Source organism: Salmo salar, chromosome ssa05, assembly GCF_905237065.1.
Source record: "Salmo salar chromosome ssa05, Ssal_v3.1, whole genome shotgun sequence".
Taxonomy (NCBI): domain Eukaryota; kingdom Metazoa; phylum Chordata; class Actinopteri; order Salmoniformes; family Salmonidae; genus Salmo; species Salmo salar.
In genome coordinates this window covers 58,162,466-58,179,504 of record NC_059446.1, presented here as the reverse complement: position 1 = coordinate 58,179,504, position 17,039 = coordinate 58,162,466, and the positions used below count along the sequence as shown (strand labels likewise).

The following is a 17,039-nucleotide window of genomic DNA, read 5'->3' as shown; positions in this document are numbered from 1 at the left end:
CAAATCCGGACGGCTGATGTCCTGAAAGAGCTGCAGAATCTGGATTCCTACAAATCAGCTGGGCTTGACAATCTGGACCCTCTTTTCCTAAAATGACCTGCCGCCATTGTCGCAACCCCTATTACTAGTCTGTTCAACCTCTCGTATCGTCTGATTTTCCTAAAGATTGGAAAGCGGCCATGGTCATCCCCCTTTTCAAAGGGGGAAACACTCTAGACTCAAACTGTTACAGACCTATATCCGCCCTGCCTTTCTAAAGTCTTCGAAAGCCAAGTGAACAAACAGATCACAGACCAGCTCGAATCCCACCGTACTTTCTCCGCTATGTAATCTGGTTTCCGAGCTGGTCACAGGTATACCTCAGCCACGCTCAAGGTCCTAAATCATATCATAATCGCCATCGATTAAAAGACAGTACTGTGTAGCCGTCTTCATCGACCTGGCCAAGGCTTTCGACTCTGTCAATCACCGTATTCTTATCGGCAGACTCAACAGCCTTGGTTTCTCTAATGACTGCCTCGCCTGGTTTACCAACTACTTCTCAGATAGAGTTCAGTGTGTCAAATTGGAGGGCCCGTTGTCCGGACCTCTGGCAGTCTCGGGCCGACTCTCTTCTCTGTATACATCAATGATGTCGCTCTTGCTGCGGGTGATTCTTTGATCCACCTCTACGCAGACAACACCATACTGTATACATCTGGCCCTTATTTGGACAGCCGGTGTGGACTACGAAGAGTAAATCCAGTAGCAGGAGCTCAGCTCCCGCCTCCTCACAGGGCAAGAGAGGCCCCGGCAAGAAGAAGGGCAGCAAGTAAGCACACACTGACCTCAAACATGACCTTTCTCTTTGCTTTTACTCAACTTTTCGATCTGTGATCCATGTCCTCTATTTCTCCTACCTTGCTTGTTTCCGTCTCTCATTTTGTAGACTTTCACATTGCTTCCTCTTTCCACCTTTTCTGTTTCCTCGCTTTGCTTTTTGAAAGTTTCTTACACCATTTTATACTTCCGCTCTTTCATCACATTCCAATTTCCAACTTTACCTGTTTGTCTCTCTAGAAACTGCAGTGGGGTCGCAGAGTACAGATTATTGTATGGGACCGTATATCAAGTTCATTTTGATAAGAGATGAAAATGTAGTTAATTGAAGGTGATTTGTTGATGTAAAAATGTAAATGTACCGAAATGTAGGTTGTCATTATATTTTGGGTGGGGGTCACGATAAATTGTGACAAAAAATGATAATTGGGTCCCCACAAGTTCGAGCGTGAAAAAAAATGTCTCCCTGCTGGAAAGGTTTGCATACAACTTCTTTAGTACTACTCCACGGTCTCTAACCCCCCCCTTTTTTTAGAAACACCAAGAAGTCCCAGGCTGCTACCATGCCTTACTACGCCCCGCCTACTTTCTCCATGCTGCCCCACTACGACTCCGAGGAGGAGGAGGAGACGTCTCCCATGTCGTACGACGAGAAGCGCCAGCTGAGCCTGGACATCAACAAGCTGCCCGGCGAAAAGCTGGGCCGCGTCGTCCACATCATCCAGTCCCGCGAGCCCTCGCTGCGCGACACCAACCCCGAGGAGATCGAAATCGACTTTGAGACGCTCAAGCCGTCGACGCTGCGCGAGCTAGAGCGCTACGTCATGACGTGCCTGAGGAAGAAGCCCCGTAAGCCCTATGGTGAGCGGGAACAGATAGCGATAGCTAATGCTAGCTTTGGTTAGCTAGTATGGTGTGAAAGGGAATGCATCATGTTGTCACTGAAGACACTTGCTAATGTTATGCTACAAAGAACTGATGCTACGAACTGGTGCTGTGGTGATAAAATGCTATATGCTAGCGCTCTGGTTGACTAATACCATACAAAAGGAACCAGTCTTTCACTATGGAATGTTTTTATATGTATGTGTGGGCTGAGTATGTAACCTGTCCTCCTGTCTGTGTCTAACAGTGAAGAAAGGGGGCCCCGGCAAGTCCAGAGAAGAACTGACCCTGGAGAAGAAGAGGGAGCTGGAGAGGAGGCTGCAGGATGTCAGCGGACAGCTCAACTCTGGCAAGAAACCCCAGAAACCCAAGGGTGAGCACCACAGACACACGGAGCTGCTTTTGCACATGTAGCATTTAGCATTGAGATAAATGCTAATCCTATTCCCACTTTGTCTCTCTCTCGCAGCGGAGAAGCTCAGCGGCGTGGAGCCCCATGCCCAGCCCTCCCGCCTCAGCGGCAGCAGCTCCAGCTCAGACTCTTCCTCCTCCTCGTCATCCTCCTCTTCTGACACCAGTGAATCAGACTCGGGTTGATGAGACAGTGGGAGAGGGAGGGAACCCCCCCGTAGAGCTCAGGGACATGCAGCAGCCCCAGGACAAGGTCTCCTGGGACGGTCAAGGGAGGGAGAGAGTGCCCCTCCCTCGAAAGGCACCCCAGCACGAACACTCCAAGATGAATGATGGTGGGATTTGTATGCAGGGTGGAGGATGCGTGAAGGTCACTAAGGATACTCAAGACCATAAACATAGAGTTCAGCCAGGTTTAAGAACAGCTGCCATGTTAGCGCCTTTATCCTCAATGTTGGTAATGTAACAATATGAGAGCACCTCTGACCGTTCCCTATGAAATGACCATTCAGGATAATGTATATCCAAGTCTTTACTGTGTTGTAGTGTCAACAAATTGCATATCTGCTTTCAGACATCTTCATAGGTTTTGAGACTATCAGAAATAAACAGCACAGCGGAGAAGCGTCTATCACTTAGCAACGGCTATGGAGGAGGAAGTGGCTCTCAGAACGTTCAGACAGAAACCGCATCGGCCCAACTCTTTGACTCTGCTCAAGACCCCCCAACACAAATGCCTTGTTATCCCTCTCATCCCTGTGTAAATACTTGTACAATTTATCTACGTTTCTTTTATAAAGAAGAATTTTATGGCGATCCCCCAAAGAGGGAGACTGCGGAGTAGTGAAAGGATGCGAGATGTGCCCAGCCCAATGTTGGACACTTCTTGATGTGCACTCATAGATTGATAAGAACTGAATGGGTATAAGCAGTATGGCAGAAACCCCACTTGCCCTCCCAGAAAGCTATGTGGAGTGAGTATTGTAATGCTTACACTTATCTGTTCTTTCACAACGAGGACGTCACTGTCAGGTGATTGATTTTCACATCTGGTAGTTATGTCTTTTTTTGTCAAGTCTTATAGCTGCAGTCACGAGTCAGTACATTTTTGTTGCTGTCTGTGTTTCATTTTACATCCGTTCTTACTGCTAACAGACCTACATTCAGCTGGACATAAAGTTCAGAGGCAGAAGGAGAGTTTTATTTCCATTCCATATGTTACTCTTAAGAGATCTAACTACTGAAACTGTTTTCCTTGACAGTGAGATTTGTCATACATGTACGGCACTTACCATTTAAGAAACAGCCCATGTGTCATTTCTCAGGAAAGGAGTAGGTTTCTTTATGGTGACACTGCAGTCTTACAATCACAGCAGTCATAGAAACTGATTGGTCTTCAGTTCTAAGCAATTCCGTTAACTCTATGCTTAAAGGAAAATAACAATCAATCATTTGGTATTTGTTTCGTTAGTCCACTGTTGATGAAGTTCCACAATGTTTTGCATGTCAGATATCAAGTTTTCAACAGAACTTTCAAAATACAGGAAGTGTCACAGTGTGATGCGCTCTGCAAGCTAACTGTTGGATGTTAAATCCTCATGTATACGGGAGTAGACGTCCTAAGTTGAAGTTTGGACCAAGAGATACACCAGATGAGATGTACAGAAGCTAGGTTGTTAGATATCTAAGGAAATTGTGTGTGTGGGTGTATATATATATATATTACTGTATTTCAGTGGTCAAATGATCATGTTTCTTTCTACCAGTGAGTCTTTTTTTCCCTGTCTTGCTTTTCTTTTATACTGTATTTATCCTCCTCTTAGTCATGCTTTATTCCAGAACATGTCCTGAATGTTGTTTTGCATCCTGGTTGACTAGATTGCTGCCTCAGGAGCATGCCACTCATTTGAAAACTGTATATATTAAAATGAGACCTCTTCTATAAAGCCTTTTATATTTCTTTGTGATAATGTATACGCAGTACACCCCTATTATTTATACAGTGCCTATGGAAAGTATTCCGACCACTTGACCTTTTACACATTTTCTTACAGTACAGCCTTATTCTAAAATTGATGAGGGAAAACAAACAATTTAATCAATCTACACACAATACCCCATAATGACAAAGCGGTTTTTAGAAATGTTTGCCAATTTATAATAATGAAAGAAAAAAAAATCACATTTACATAAATATTCAGATCCTTTACTCAGTACTTTGTTGAAGCACCTTTGGCAGCAATTACAGCCTCAAGTCTTCTTGGGTATGACGCTACAAGCTTTGCACACCTGTATTTGGGGAGTTTCTCCTATTCTCTGCAGATCCTCTAAAACTCTGTCAGGTTAGATGGGGAACATTGCTGCACAGCTATTTTCAGGTCTCCCCAGAGATGTTTGATCGGGTTCAAGTCCAGACTCTGGCTGGGCCACTCAGGGACATTCAGAGACTTGTCCCGAAGCCACTCCTGCATTGTCTTGGCTGTGTGCATAGCGACGTTGGCCTGTTGGAAGGTGAACCTTCGACCCTAGTCTGAAGTCCTGAGAGCTCTGGAGCAGGTTTTCATCAAGGAACTCTCTGTACTTTGATCTGTTTGTGTCAAAGGAATTTTTCTATCCCAATGATAATTAACAATCAATAAGCCTTGACTAATTCCCAAGGTTTGTAAGACAATGGGTTAATAATTAGGCAAGGACTCAGCTTTCTGCAAAAGGTTCGTACAGTTTATTCAGAGAACGTTCTGCCCAACATTAACAAAGAATTTCATTTTATCCTCTCTCCGCTTACGCACACACCTCCATAGCAACAGTAGATAACCTACGCACACACATACACACAAACAGTAGGTGAACAGTATGCCTCCCTTGACTTCCCACCACTGTTAATCACTATCCAGCGCTGCCTGTTCCTTTCCCCCGAGATTAGGGGGATCTTGAAGGCTACTCCTGGTCTCTACACACACATTTCTCTCTCTTCCGGGTCTCTACTAGACCTTATGGAACTATCGTTCAGTACTTTAATCATTCATTACCCATGCTACATAACTACTAATTAATCATGGATTATTGATTCATTTACCTTTATTAGATAATTCTCTTATCAGTTTGTCTTTGCCTCAATCCTGACTAGTCTGCCATTCCCTGTCGCTGAAAAACATCCCCACAGCATGATGCTTTACCGTAGGGGAGGGTGCGATGTTTCCTCCAGACTTGACACTTGGCATTCAGGCCAAAGAATTCAATATTGGTTTCATCAGACCAGAGAATCTGGTTTCTTATGGTCTGAGAGTCTTTAGATGCCTTTTGGAAAACTCCAAGTGGGCTGTCATGTACAGTTGAAGTCGGAAGTTTACATACACTTAGGTTGGAGTCATTAAAACTCATTTTTCAACCACTCCACAAATTTCTTGTTAACAATCTATAGTTTTGGCAAGTCGGTTAGGACATCTACTTTGTGCATGACACAAGGAATTGTTCTAACAATTGTTTACAGACAGATTATTTCACTTATAATTCACTGTATCACAATTCCAGTGGGTCAGAAGTTTACATACACTAAGTTGACTGTGCCTTTAAACAGCTTGGACAATTCCAGAAAATGATGTTTAACGATTTTACTGAGTTAGAGTTCATACAAGGGAGTCAGTCAATTGAAATAAATTAGGCCCTAACCTATGGATTTCACTGGGAATACAGATATGCATCTGTTAGTATGGGTCAGAAAACCAGTCCGTATCTGGTGTCCACCAATTGCCTCATGCTGTGCGTTTTCAGGCTGTTGATCGTGGTCTGTTGTCCCACTCCTCTTCAATGGCTGTGCCAAGTTGCTGGATATTGGCGGGAACTGGTACACTCTGTCGTACACGTCGATCGAGAGCATCCCAAACATGCTCAACGGGTGACATCTGGTGAGTATGCAGGCCATGGAAGAACTGGGACATTTCCAGCTTCCAGGAATTGTGCAGAACCTTGCGGCATGGGGCTAGGCATTATCATGCTGAAACATGAGGTGATGGCGTTGGATGAATGGCAGGACAAAGGGCCTCGGGATCTCGTCGCGGTATCTCTATCAGTGGAGGCTGCTGAGGGGGAAACGGCTCATAACAATGGGCGGAACTGTGAAAATGGAATGGCATCAAACACCTGGAAACCGTGAGTTTGATGTATTTGATACCATTCCACTGATTCCGCTCTAGTCATTACCACAAGAATGTTCTCCCCAAATGAAGGTGCCACCAACCTCCTGTGCTGTGCATTCAAATTGCTAGCAATAAAATGCAATTGTGTTTGTTATCCGTAGCTTATGCCTGCCCATACCGTAACCCCACTGCCACCATGGGGCACTCTGTTCACAACAACAAACCGCTCGACCACAGGACGCCATACATGCTGTCTGCCTGGTACAGTTTAACCTGGGATTAATCCGTGAAGAAGACACTTCTCCAGCATGACAGTGGCCTTCGAAGGTGAGCATTTACCCACTGAAGTCGGTGACGACGCCAAACTGCAGTCAGGTCAAGACCCTGGTGAGGACAACGAACACGCAGATGAGCTTCCCTGAAGGTTTCTGACAGTTTGTGCAGAATTACTTTGGTTGTGCAAACCCACAGTTTCATCAATGTCCAGGTGGCTGGTCTCAGACGATCCCGCGGGTGAAGAAGCCAGATGTGGAGGTCCTGGGCTGGCGTGGTTACCCGTGGTCTGCGGTTGTGAGGCGGGTTGGACGTACAGTATAACTAAGGGCAGACACTAATGATCATGACTCCATAGTAGGTGGCAGCAGTCAGATGTGGGCTATGTCAGGGCTATACTGATCATTCAGATAGAAATGTTTTGTGTAGAATAGGGAGTCATGTCTCAGATCTATTTATTGCGTTTCTATCTGCAAAGTTCTGCATGTTTCACCTTTGATACACGCTAGTTGTGTGTAAGGTGTGCCATGCATACTCAGAATGCCTAACGTGTTCTATGTAGTAACCATAGATATGGTAATAAACAGTGTCATCCAGATTAAAGATTTGATTGGCTGATGATATTGAGGAAGTCACCTGACACCTTCAGCAGGACTGTTTGGAGTACAACACTAGAATCGGAACAAAAACATTGGTACATTACTGATGAGCCTCACTGGACAAGTGTACTTAGAATGGGGTGCAGAGTGTTCCTGGCTTTAATACTGGGTGTTTGTCTACTGTCACACTGCCAAAGTAAGTCCACTTTCACTCATTTCATATGAGAGACAGGAATGTGATTATAGGAAGGAAGGAAGCAGACTGGGCATTATTTTGCTTGCAAGAATCACTTTAGCAGTGCTAACCCATACTGTGTTCCAGTATTCTATTCCGTAAACTCATAGATGCAGACAGCTACTTTATATCAGTTCCCATTGTTATTAAAACAACATTTACTGAAAGGCGTAACCAAATTAATTATATTGCATTCAACTACTCTCGTACCAGAGGTCAAGATTTGTCATGTTTGTCGTTTTCCATCTCAACTTGTGTTACTGAACACAGGCAAACATTTGCTGCGGTTTTGACCTTCTGCCAAAAAAACATCACTCATACAAAGAGTATGACGTAGAGTTTGAGGATGAGCTCTTCTACGTTGACCCCATGACCTACCGGGTAGAGCGCGACTGTCAGCGTTCGCCCAGCAGTGGACCCCTGACCCAGGACTGCCTCACGAAGTGAACGTGTCCCTCGGAACCTGCCAGTACAATATCCCCTGCTGCATTGTGGGAGAAAATTTGGGGCGGCAGGTAGCCTAGTGGTTAGAGCGTTGGGCCGTGTAACTGAAAGGTTGCAAGATTGAATCCCCGAGCTGGCAAGGTATGAATCTGCCGTTCTGCCCCTGAACAAGACACTTAACCCACTGTTCCTAGGCCGTCATTGTAAATAAGAATTTTTTCTTAACTGACTTGCCTAGTTAAAATAAGGTTTACTTTAAAAAAACAATTTTTTTTAGAGTCCACCGGAGGCATTAGGTGAGTGCTGTTTCTGTAAAGTCACACCCCAGCTAGCACATCATTATCTGTTTCTTAGAGCTTGGTGAGAGTGTGGTTGTCCTATGGTTATTTTGCATATAACCTTACCACAACGTTCTGGGAATGGTGCGGGGTAGTTGCTTGGCTTTGGAACATTCTCAGCACATTTAAGGAACTTGACGAAGTGGTTTGATATTGGGAATGTTCTCAAATAGTTCAGAGAAGGTTAAGAAACAACATTCTTCTGTGTGAATTTCAGTACTTCAGCATAACGTTTCCTCATGGTTCTATTTAAAGTCATGTTCTCAAAGTTCAGAGACTGTTACAAAAACATTCCATAAAAACCACAAGAAAATGTTTGTAACGTTCTAATAATGTTATTTAAAAGCATATACATTCTGTTCTCAGCGTCAATAAAAGGCTCTATCCTCCATCTTAAGTGTGTTCAGGTGTTATGGCCGTGCCCATTAATTGGCCACCCCTGATCTTAATGAGTGCTTCTTTCCTTTGAAGTGGGATCTGTTTGAATAGACTAAAATGAACAGCTTTGTATGCCTTAAAATTCTAGTTCCACCCTGGTGGCGAAGTGGACTAAGGTGTCTTGTACAGCAAATTGGTTTGGTATGTCTGGATAAGAGCGTCTGCTAAATGACTTAAATGTAATGTAATGTAATGTTTTTTTATGAACTCTGGTGCATTTAGCCCCTTAGTTCAGTTCGTTTGGACTGGTGTGAACACTGTCCTCACTCGGGAGCGCCCAACAGAGGCTCCCACCTCCCACATATACTCCCAGAGAGAGGTGGAACTGGGGGACCCCAACACACTCATCTGCCGGGTCAGTGATTTCCACCCAACATCCGTGGATGTGACTTGGACCAGGAACGAGCAGCCGGTGGGAGAGGGGACCGTCAGTCTGAACCAGTACTACTCTAATGAAAACTTCAGCTTCAGGATCTTCTCCTACCTGAGCATCACACCTCAGGAGGGGGGACATCTACTCCTGTAGTGTGGGGCACGTCAGCCTGCAGGAACCCCTCACCAGGATCTGGGGTGAGTCACTGCTGGTGTGACCTTATACTGTAGGGTATGACACAGAGAAAGGTGGGATGTTGTTCATACTGCATTAGGGACACTAACACATCAATTGTTTCTTCACTATATGTGTCCACAGAGGTTGAAGTGCACACGGACCACCAGACTGTGGAGACAGCAGTGTGTGTTGGAGGTGTGACTCTAGGAGTGGTGGGAGTAGCAACAGGACTCTGGTTTATCAAAAAAGCCAAGAGGTCTGGTTGGGCCTTAAGAACATAGGCAACTATCAGCAATACACCAAGGGCTCCATGCAACAATACCAAGTACAATTATCATATTCCGCAACCTACAACTGTGCTGGCGACAATATGATGCAGTTCACTATTGTGAGGGCAATTTCTGTTAAACCTTACTAATGCTGTTGTACTAAAATATGTCTTTAAGCCTAGGCATTGGGCTTGGCTGGACTTCCTGTCATTCACACCTGGGAAACACCAGCAGGTGAGTCAATCCAATTTTTTTGATGAAATGCATGATGTGTCTAATATATTATGAAGAATGTATCAAATGAAGTTGACAGATCTTTTGTAACAATACAGTATAACAACTCCACAAAGGCAATGATTAGGATTTTTCCTAAATGGATCCATGTTGTAAGCAACAACATATTTTTTGAGATTACCTCTTTGCACAATGACATGGAAAGGGATACAGCAGTACAAATTAATTATTTGTTTCAGGTGGGTACCAGTTCCAGGGGATAGTTGACTGTGAATATGACACCATTGACAATATGATCTACTTTGTGAAAAACATATTCAACCAAAAATTGACCATCTATGGCGCCAGGGTTCAGAAGTATATGGGTTTTGGGGAGTATGGCATACGCAATGCAGATCACTACAACAGCCAAGCTTGGAAAATGGCTATAAGGAAGGCATAAGTGGAGACTATTTGCCCATACAGTGCAAGATTCTTCAAACTGAGCACTTTGGAAAGAATAGGTAAGTCATTTTTACGTTTCTTTCCTTAGTAATTTGCACGTGCTGTACATTAAGTCAAGTTTGATAAAATATTTGTTTGCAAAAATGTTGCTGTTTCGGTCTGTGGACCTCCATCAGACAACTTAATTTCTACGTCATCCTATGTCCCAGTGCCTCCCACTGTCAAAGTCTGCCTGACCAAGACCTCTCGCTACGGAGAGCTGTCCATGCTGGAGTGGATTAGAGAGAGATATCTCTGCTTATAGCAGTGTTTTTTTAAATAAATGTCAATAGATTTTGAAGTTACTGGATTGGTAGCAGCTTTGTGGTAGTGTGATGTTTTACATAATTCCATTCCCAGATACCTCAGGCCTGCATACTAAATGGTTTAAAATGGCAATAGGGGTGTGTTCCCTTTTCATTGGTGTAGCCATGGCTATTGGAGGAGTTTACTACTGGTGGAAGAACAGGAAAGTCACAACATCACACAATGGACAGAGATTTTATGTAACTATAAATCTATTGGATTATTTTTGATTTCAAGAGGTTTCATAATGTAGACATATTTTACTGTTTCAGGTCAGGCTTTAGGCGTGTGAATAGATAAGGTAAGGCATTTTTCCATATTGTGTTTGACATATTTTGCAATAAATAAACATGTCTGATATATATACTGCTGGAATCTTTACATTCCATACATCAAAGCAGAGAATTGCATAGACAATCCTTGTGCACCCAAATGTCACATTTGAACTTTTTTTTCTTCTTTCCAGTAGGTCAATTGACTGCTTCGATGTGCATGGCATAAGAGCGAACTCTTTCTTTGCCCAAAATGCCACTGCTTAACAAAGCAGAAATAATACTTTCATTCTTTACCATACTATTCAAATTGTGTCCATATGATGGAATCAGTTTGCTTACCATTCGTTGTTTGCTTGTATGGGACTTTCCTAGATTATATTTTCAAACACTACAGTCAGGTCCATAATTATTGGCACCCTTGATAAAGAATAGCAATAAAGTCTAAAAGAGCTCTATTTTCATGTCATCTGACCATAGCACTGGTGCCAATACAAGTCCTGATGCCGTTGATCAACCTCCAGGCAGTGTTAGTCCGATGACATGAACATAGAGCTTTTTGGCCACGCACACCAGTGGTGGGTTTGGCGTTGACAAACGGAAGCATACAGTATGCAGAAAAGTACCTCATGCCTATGGTAAAATATGGTGGTGCATCCTTGATGTTACGGAGCTATTTTGCTTCCACTGGTCCTGGGGCCCTTGTTAAGGTCAACGGCATCATGAACATCATAACCAGTCCCAGGACAGTTGACCCAAAAACCTTGTTGCCTCTGCCAGGAGGCTGATACTTGGCAACAAGTTGATCTTTCAGCAAGACAATAACCCCAAGCACACATCAAAATCCACCAAGAAATGGTTCAGTTACCACTATCAGCATTTTGCAATGGCCACCTCCGGACTTGAACCCCATTGGTTTGAATTGAAGAGGGCAGTCTATAAGCGCAGACAAAGGATATCAATGATCTGGAAGGATTCTGTATGGAGCAATGGTCTAAGATTTGACTGCCCTTGACCAGCACAAAAACATCCTGTGGTGCACTGCACTAGCTTCAAATAGTCCCCACGATATGCAACTTTTCAGGGAAGTCAGGAACCAATATACACAGTCAGTTAGGAAAGCAAAGGCAAGCTTTTTCAAACAGGAATTTGCATCCTGCAGCACTAATTCCAAAAAGTTTTGGGACACTAAAGTCCATGGAAAATAAGAGCAACTGCCCACTGCACTGAGGCTAGGAAACACTGTCACCACCGATAAATCCACAACAATCGAGAATTTCAATAAGCATTTCTCTACGGCTAGCCACGCTTTCCACCTGGCTAACCCAACCCCGGCCAACAGCTCTGCACCCCCCGCAGCAACTGGCCCAAACCCCCCCCCCCCCGCTTCTCCTTCACCCAAATCCAGACGGCTGATGTCCTGAAAGAGCTGCAGAATCTGGATTCCTACAAATCAGCTGGGCTTGACAATCTGGACCCTCTTTTCCTAAAATGACCTGCCGCCATTGTCGCAACCCCTATTACTAGTCTGTTCAACCTCTCGTATCGTCTGATTTTCCTAAAGATTGAAAGCGGCCATGGTCATCCCCCCTTTTCAAAGGGGGGAAACACTCTAGACTCAAACTGTTACAGACCTATATCCGCCCTGCCTTTCTAAAGTCTTCGAAAGCCAAGTGAACAAACAGATCACAGACCAGCTCGAATCCCACCGTACTTTCTCCGCTATGTAATCTGGTTTCCGAGCTGGTCACAGGTATACCTCAGCCACGCTCAAGGTCCTAAATCATATCATAATCGCCATCGATTAAAAGACAGTACTGTGTAGCCGTCTTCATCGACCTGGCCAAGGCTTTCGACTCTGTCAATCACCGTATTCTTATCGGCAGACTCAACAGCCTTGGTTTCTCTAATGACTGCCTCGCCTGGTTTACCAACTACTTCTCAGATAGAGTTCAGTGTGTCAAATTGGAGGGCCCGTTGTCCGGACCTCTGGCAGTCTCGGGCCGACTCTCTTCTCTGTATACATCAATGATGTCGCTCTTGCTGCGGGTGATTCTTTGATCCACCTCTACGCAGACAACACCATACTGTATACATCTGGCCCTTATTTGGACACTGTCAACAAACCTCCAAACGAGCTTCGATGCCATACAATACTCCTTCCGTGGCCTCCAACTGCTCTTAAACGCTAGTAAAACGAAATGCATCCAACTCTCCTTCCAGACTCAAATTAAGCATCTCCAATCCAAAATGAAATCTAGAATTGAATCTTCCTATTTCACAGCAAAGCCTCCTTCACTCATGCTGCTAAACATACCCTTGTAAAACTGACTATCCTGCCGATCCTTGACTTCGGTGACGTCATTTACAAAGTAGCCTCCAACACTCTACTTGGCACAGTGATAGACTGCATCCAATTTGCTATCTATTTTGTCACCTAAGCCCCATATACTACTCACCATTGCGACCTGTATGCTCTCATTGGCTGGTCCTCGCTACATATTCGCCGCCAAACCCACTGACTCTAGGTCGTCTAAGTCTTTGCTAGGTAAAGCTCCGCTATATCTCAGCTCACTGGTCACCATAGCAACACCCACCCGTAGCACGCACTCCAGCAGGTATATTTCACTGGTCATCCCCAAAGCCAACACCTCTTTTGGCTGCCTTTCCTTCCAGTTCTCTGCTGCCAATGACTGGAACGAATTGCAAGAATCATTGAAGTTGGAGACTTATCTCCCTCACTAACTTCAAGCATCGGCTGTCAGAGCAGCGTACCGATCGCTGTACACAGCCCATCTGTAAATAGCCCAACCAACTACCTACACCATCCCCATATTTGTTTTTAGTTTTTTCTGCTCTTTTGCACACCAGAATTTCTACTTGTGCGTCTATCACTCCAGTGTTAATTGCTCAATTGTAATTACTTTGCCACTATTGGCATATTTATTGCCTTACCTCCTTACTTCATTTGCACACACTATACAGATTTTCTATTGTTAATGACTGTACATTTGTTTATCCCATGTGTAACACTGTTGTTTTTTGTGTCGCACTGCTTTGCTTTGTCTTGGCCAGGTCGCAGTTGTAAATGGGAACTTGTTCTCAACTGGCCTACCTGGTTAAATAAAGAGGAAATAAAGATCCCTCCCAATGTGTTCTCCAATCTCATAGAATATTTTAGAACATTTCTGTTATCCTTGCAAGTACAAGGGTGCTGGAGTACTGAAAACAGGAGTACAAAAAGTACCCAAAGTTTTTTGGCCCCATCTTTTTTTAATTTTTTTGTATTACTTGTTAAACAAAATCTATTTATTTATGCTATTGTGTTAGTATTATTAGTAATTAAAAAAACATTTTTTTGAATATTTGTTTTGCTCCTCTTTATCAAGGGTGCTGGTAATTATGGACCTGGCTGTATGTAATGTTAACATATGTGCAGGTTATTGATGTGCATTTCAGACAATAATGCTAGATACAGGGGATACAAGAGGTTATACAACAAGGTCATTTTCCAGTCTTTATTTAATTTAAAATCATAAAATATCACAGCTCTGTTATACCAAACGTGAGGAAAAAGCTACTCATTATGCAAGTCCTGTTGAATGAAAATGATTACTTCAGTTGCCTTGGGACTGCACATGCACAGCGATAACAGAAAGGCTCTTTATGTGAGGTAAGAAAATGAACATTTTGAAGTCAATGTAAATTAACTGATCTATTTTGATAAAGACCACGATTAACACTTGTTCCTTTTTTTTGGTCACTCTGTCACGCCAAAAAAATGGTTAGCAGAGTTTAAATAACAGCATGGAAAGGCAACATACTGTTTTATAGTGTCAGCGTTGGACCTGGTTTCTAACAATTGTTTCTTTAGAATACGTCATAGCACGTAAACAGTCAAATTACTAATATACAACATTGGTCATAATTTGGTATGACAAATTATTGACAGTTCATTAAGAGCAGGCGCAACTATACCAGCTGCTTTTGAAGTCACTGCCAGTATTGCTATTTTTAACTCAAAGTCCTAGTACCACCTGCCTCTTCCCATCCCCTGATAACAGTATGGAGGCACCATTTGGAGGCGTGAGTGAGGAAGGTTATAAGAGTTCACTGTCTTTGTTCCATCCCTTATTTGGATGAGACTGACTTCTGTCAACATGACTACCGCTCTGTCCTTCCTGGCTGTGCTGGCCCTTGGGTCACGTCTACCTATCTTGCCTGAGGAGCAGCCCTATGTGGAGCATGCTGGTATTCAATACAGCGCTAGGCCTTACACCTCCCTCCTCACCGTGCCCAATGGAGAGCAGTTTGGGAACTGACCCTGGCCCGAGATGTGTCCCGACAAGTTCTTCGCCGTTGGGTTCATGCTCCGGGTAAGTTCTTCGCCGTTGGGTTCATGCTCCAGGTAAGCAAGTGCTCCTTCATACATTTCAAACACATCTATCCGTTTGGATAGCATTTCTTTCAATTAGCCAATTTTGACCAGTCCTCTGTGGTCAAAATGCCTATTTTTGGACAGCCCAAAAAAATAAGATACAGGTTTATCTGTAAAAGCGCATTTCAAACTATAGTGATGATGACATAAACTCAGCAAGAAAATAAACGTCCTCTCACTGTCAACTGCGTTTATTTTCAGCAAACTTAACATGTGTAAATATTTGTATGAACATAAGATTCAACAACTGATACATAAACTGAAGTTCCACAGACGTGACTAACAGAAATGGAATAATGTGTCCCTGAACAAAGGGCGGGTCAAAATCAAAAGTAACAGTCAGTATCTGGTGTGGCCACCAACTGCATTAAGTACTGCAGTGCATCTCCTTCTCATGGACTGCACCAGATTTGCCAGTTCTTGGTGTGAGATGTTACCCCACTCTTCCACCAAGGCACCTGCAAGTTCCCAGACATTTCTGGGGGGAATGGCCCTAGCCCTCACCCTCTGATCCAACAGGTCCCAGACGTGCTCAATGGGATTGAGATCTGGGCTCTTCGCTGGCAGAACACTGACATTCCTGTCTTGCAGGAAATCACGCACAGAATGAGCAGTATGGCTGGTGGCAGGGAGGTCTGCAGGAAGGGTACCACATGAGGGAGGAGGATGTCTTCCCTGTAACGCACAGCGTTGAGATTGCCTGCAATGACAACAAGCTCAGTCCGATGATGCTGTGACACACCGCCCCAGACCATGATGGACCCTCCACCTCCAAATCGATCTCGCTCCAGAGTACAGGCCTCGGTGTAACGCTCATTCCTTTGACGATGAACGCGAATCCGACCATCACCCCTGGTGAGACAAAACCGTGACACGTCAGTGAGGAGCATGTCCAGAGACGGTGGGTTTGTGCCCATAGGCATGTCTGGTGAGGACCTGCCTTACAACAGGCCTACAAGCCCTCAGTCCAGCCTTTCTCAGCCTATTGTGGACAGTCTGAGCACTGATGGAGGGATTGTGCGTTCCTGGTGTAACTCAGGCAGTTGTTGCCATCCTGTACCGCAGGTGTGATGTTCGGATGTACCGATCCTGTGCAGGTGTTACACGTGGTCTGCCACTGCAAGGGCGATCAGCTGTCTGTCTTGTCTCCCTGTAGCGCTGTCTTAGGCGTCTCACAGTACGGACATTGCAGATGTGGCCAGGGCAATAAATTGCAATCTTCATGCCTCCTTGAAGCATGCCTAAGGCACGTTCACGCAGATGAGTAGGGACTCTGGGCATCTTTCTTTTGGTGTTTTTCAGAGTCAGTAGAAAGGCCTCTCTAGTGTCCTAAATGTTCATAACTGTGACCTTAATTGTCTACCGTCTGTAAGCTGTTAGTGTCTTAATGACCGTTCCACAGGTGCATGTTCATTAATTGTTTATGGTTCATTGAACAAGCATGGGAAACCGTGTTAAAACCCTTTACAATGAAGATCTGTGAAGTTATTTGGATTTTTACGAATTCTTTGAAAGACATGGTCCTGAAAAAGGACGTTTGTTTTTTTGCTAAGTTCATTTCATTGTCCAAAGGAGACATAAATGGGCTTATCAGTTAAACCCTGCATCTTCAAACTGTGGTGATATGACATGTTATTCCATGTCATGTTTCTACTCTTGCTATAATGTGCCTCTTTTCTCTGTCTCACCGCTATGGTCACCGCACATGAAGTGTTTAAATGCAGACAAAATATGCATTTGTTTGCTGAGTCACAAGCAGCATCAGAGGTCAGTACATCCAACCAGATGAGCAGGTGACTGTCATGACCACTAGATGGCAGTGTTATCTTAGAGGTGAATTGACATGGTTCAGTGGATGGATGGTATGACATGGGTATTCAACTCTTAGGTCCGATGCCTGCTGGCTTTC

At 44.1% G+C, this 17,039-nt stretch overlaps 1 protein-coding gene across 1 annotated transcript; it reads left to right on the top strand.

The window, feature by feature from the left end:
* The first annotated feature begins 7,658 nt into the window (after positions 1-7,658).
* LOC106605250 (beta-2-microglobulin-like) lies at positions 7,659-9,622 on the top strand. The gene is given in 3 exon segments (XM_014200692.2): positions 7,659-9,083; positions 9,085-9,148; positions 9,270-9,622. Coding segments are annotated over 3 exon segments (507 nt in total). The 5' UTR covers positions 7,659-8,780; the 3' UTR covers positions 9,410-9,622.
* The last annotated feature ends 7,417 nt before the right edge of the window (positions 9,623-17,039 follow it).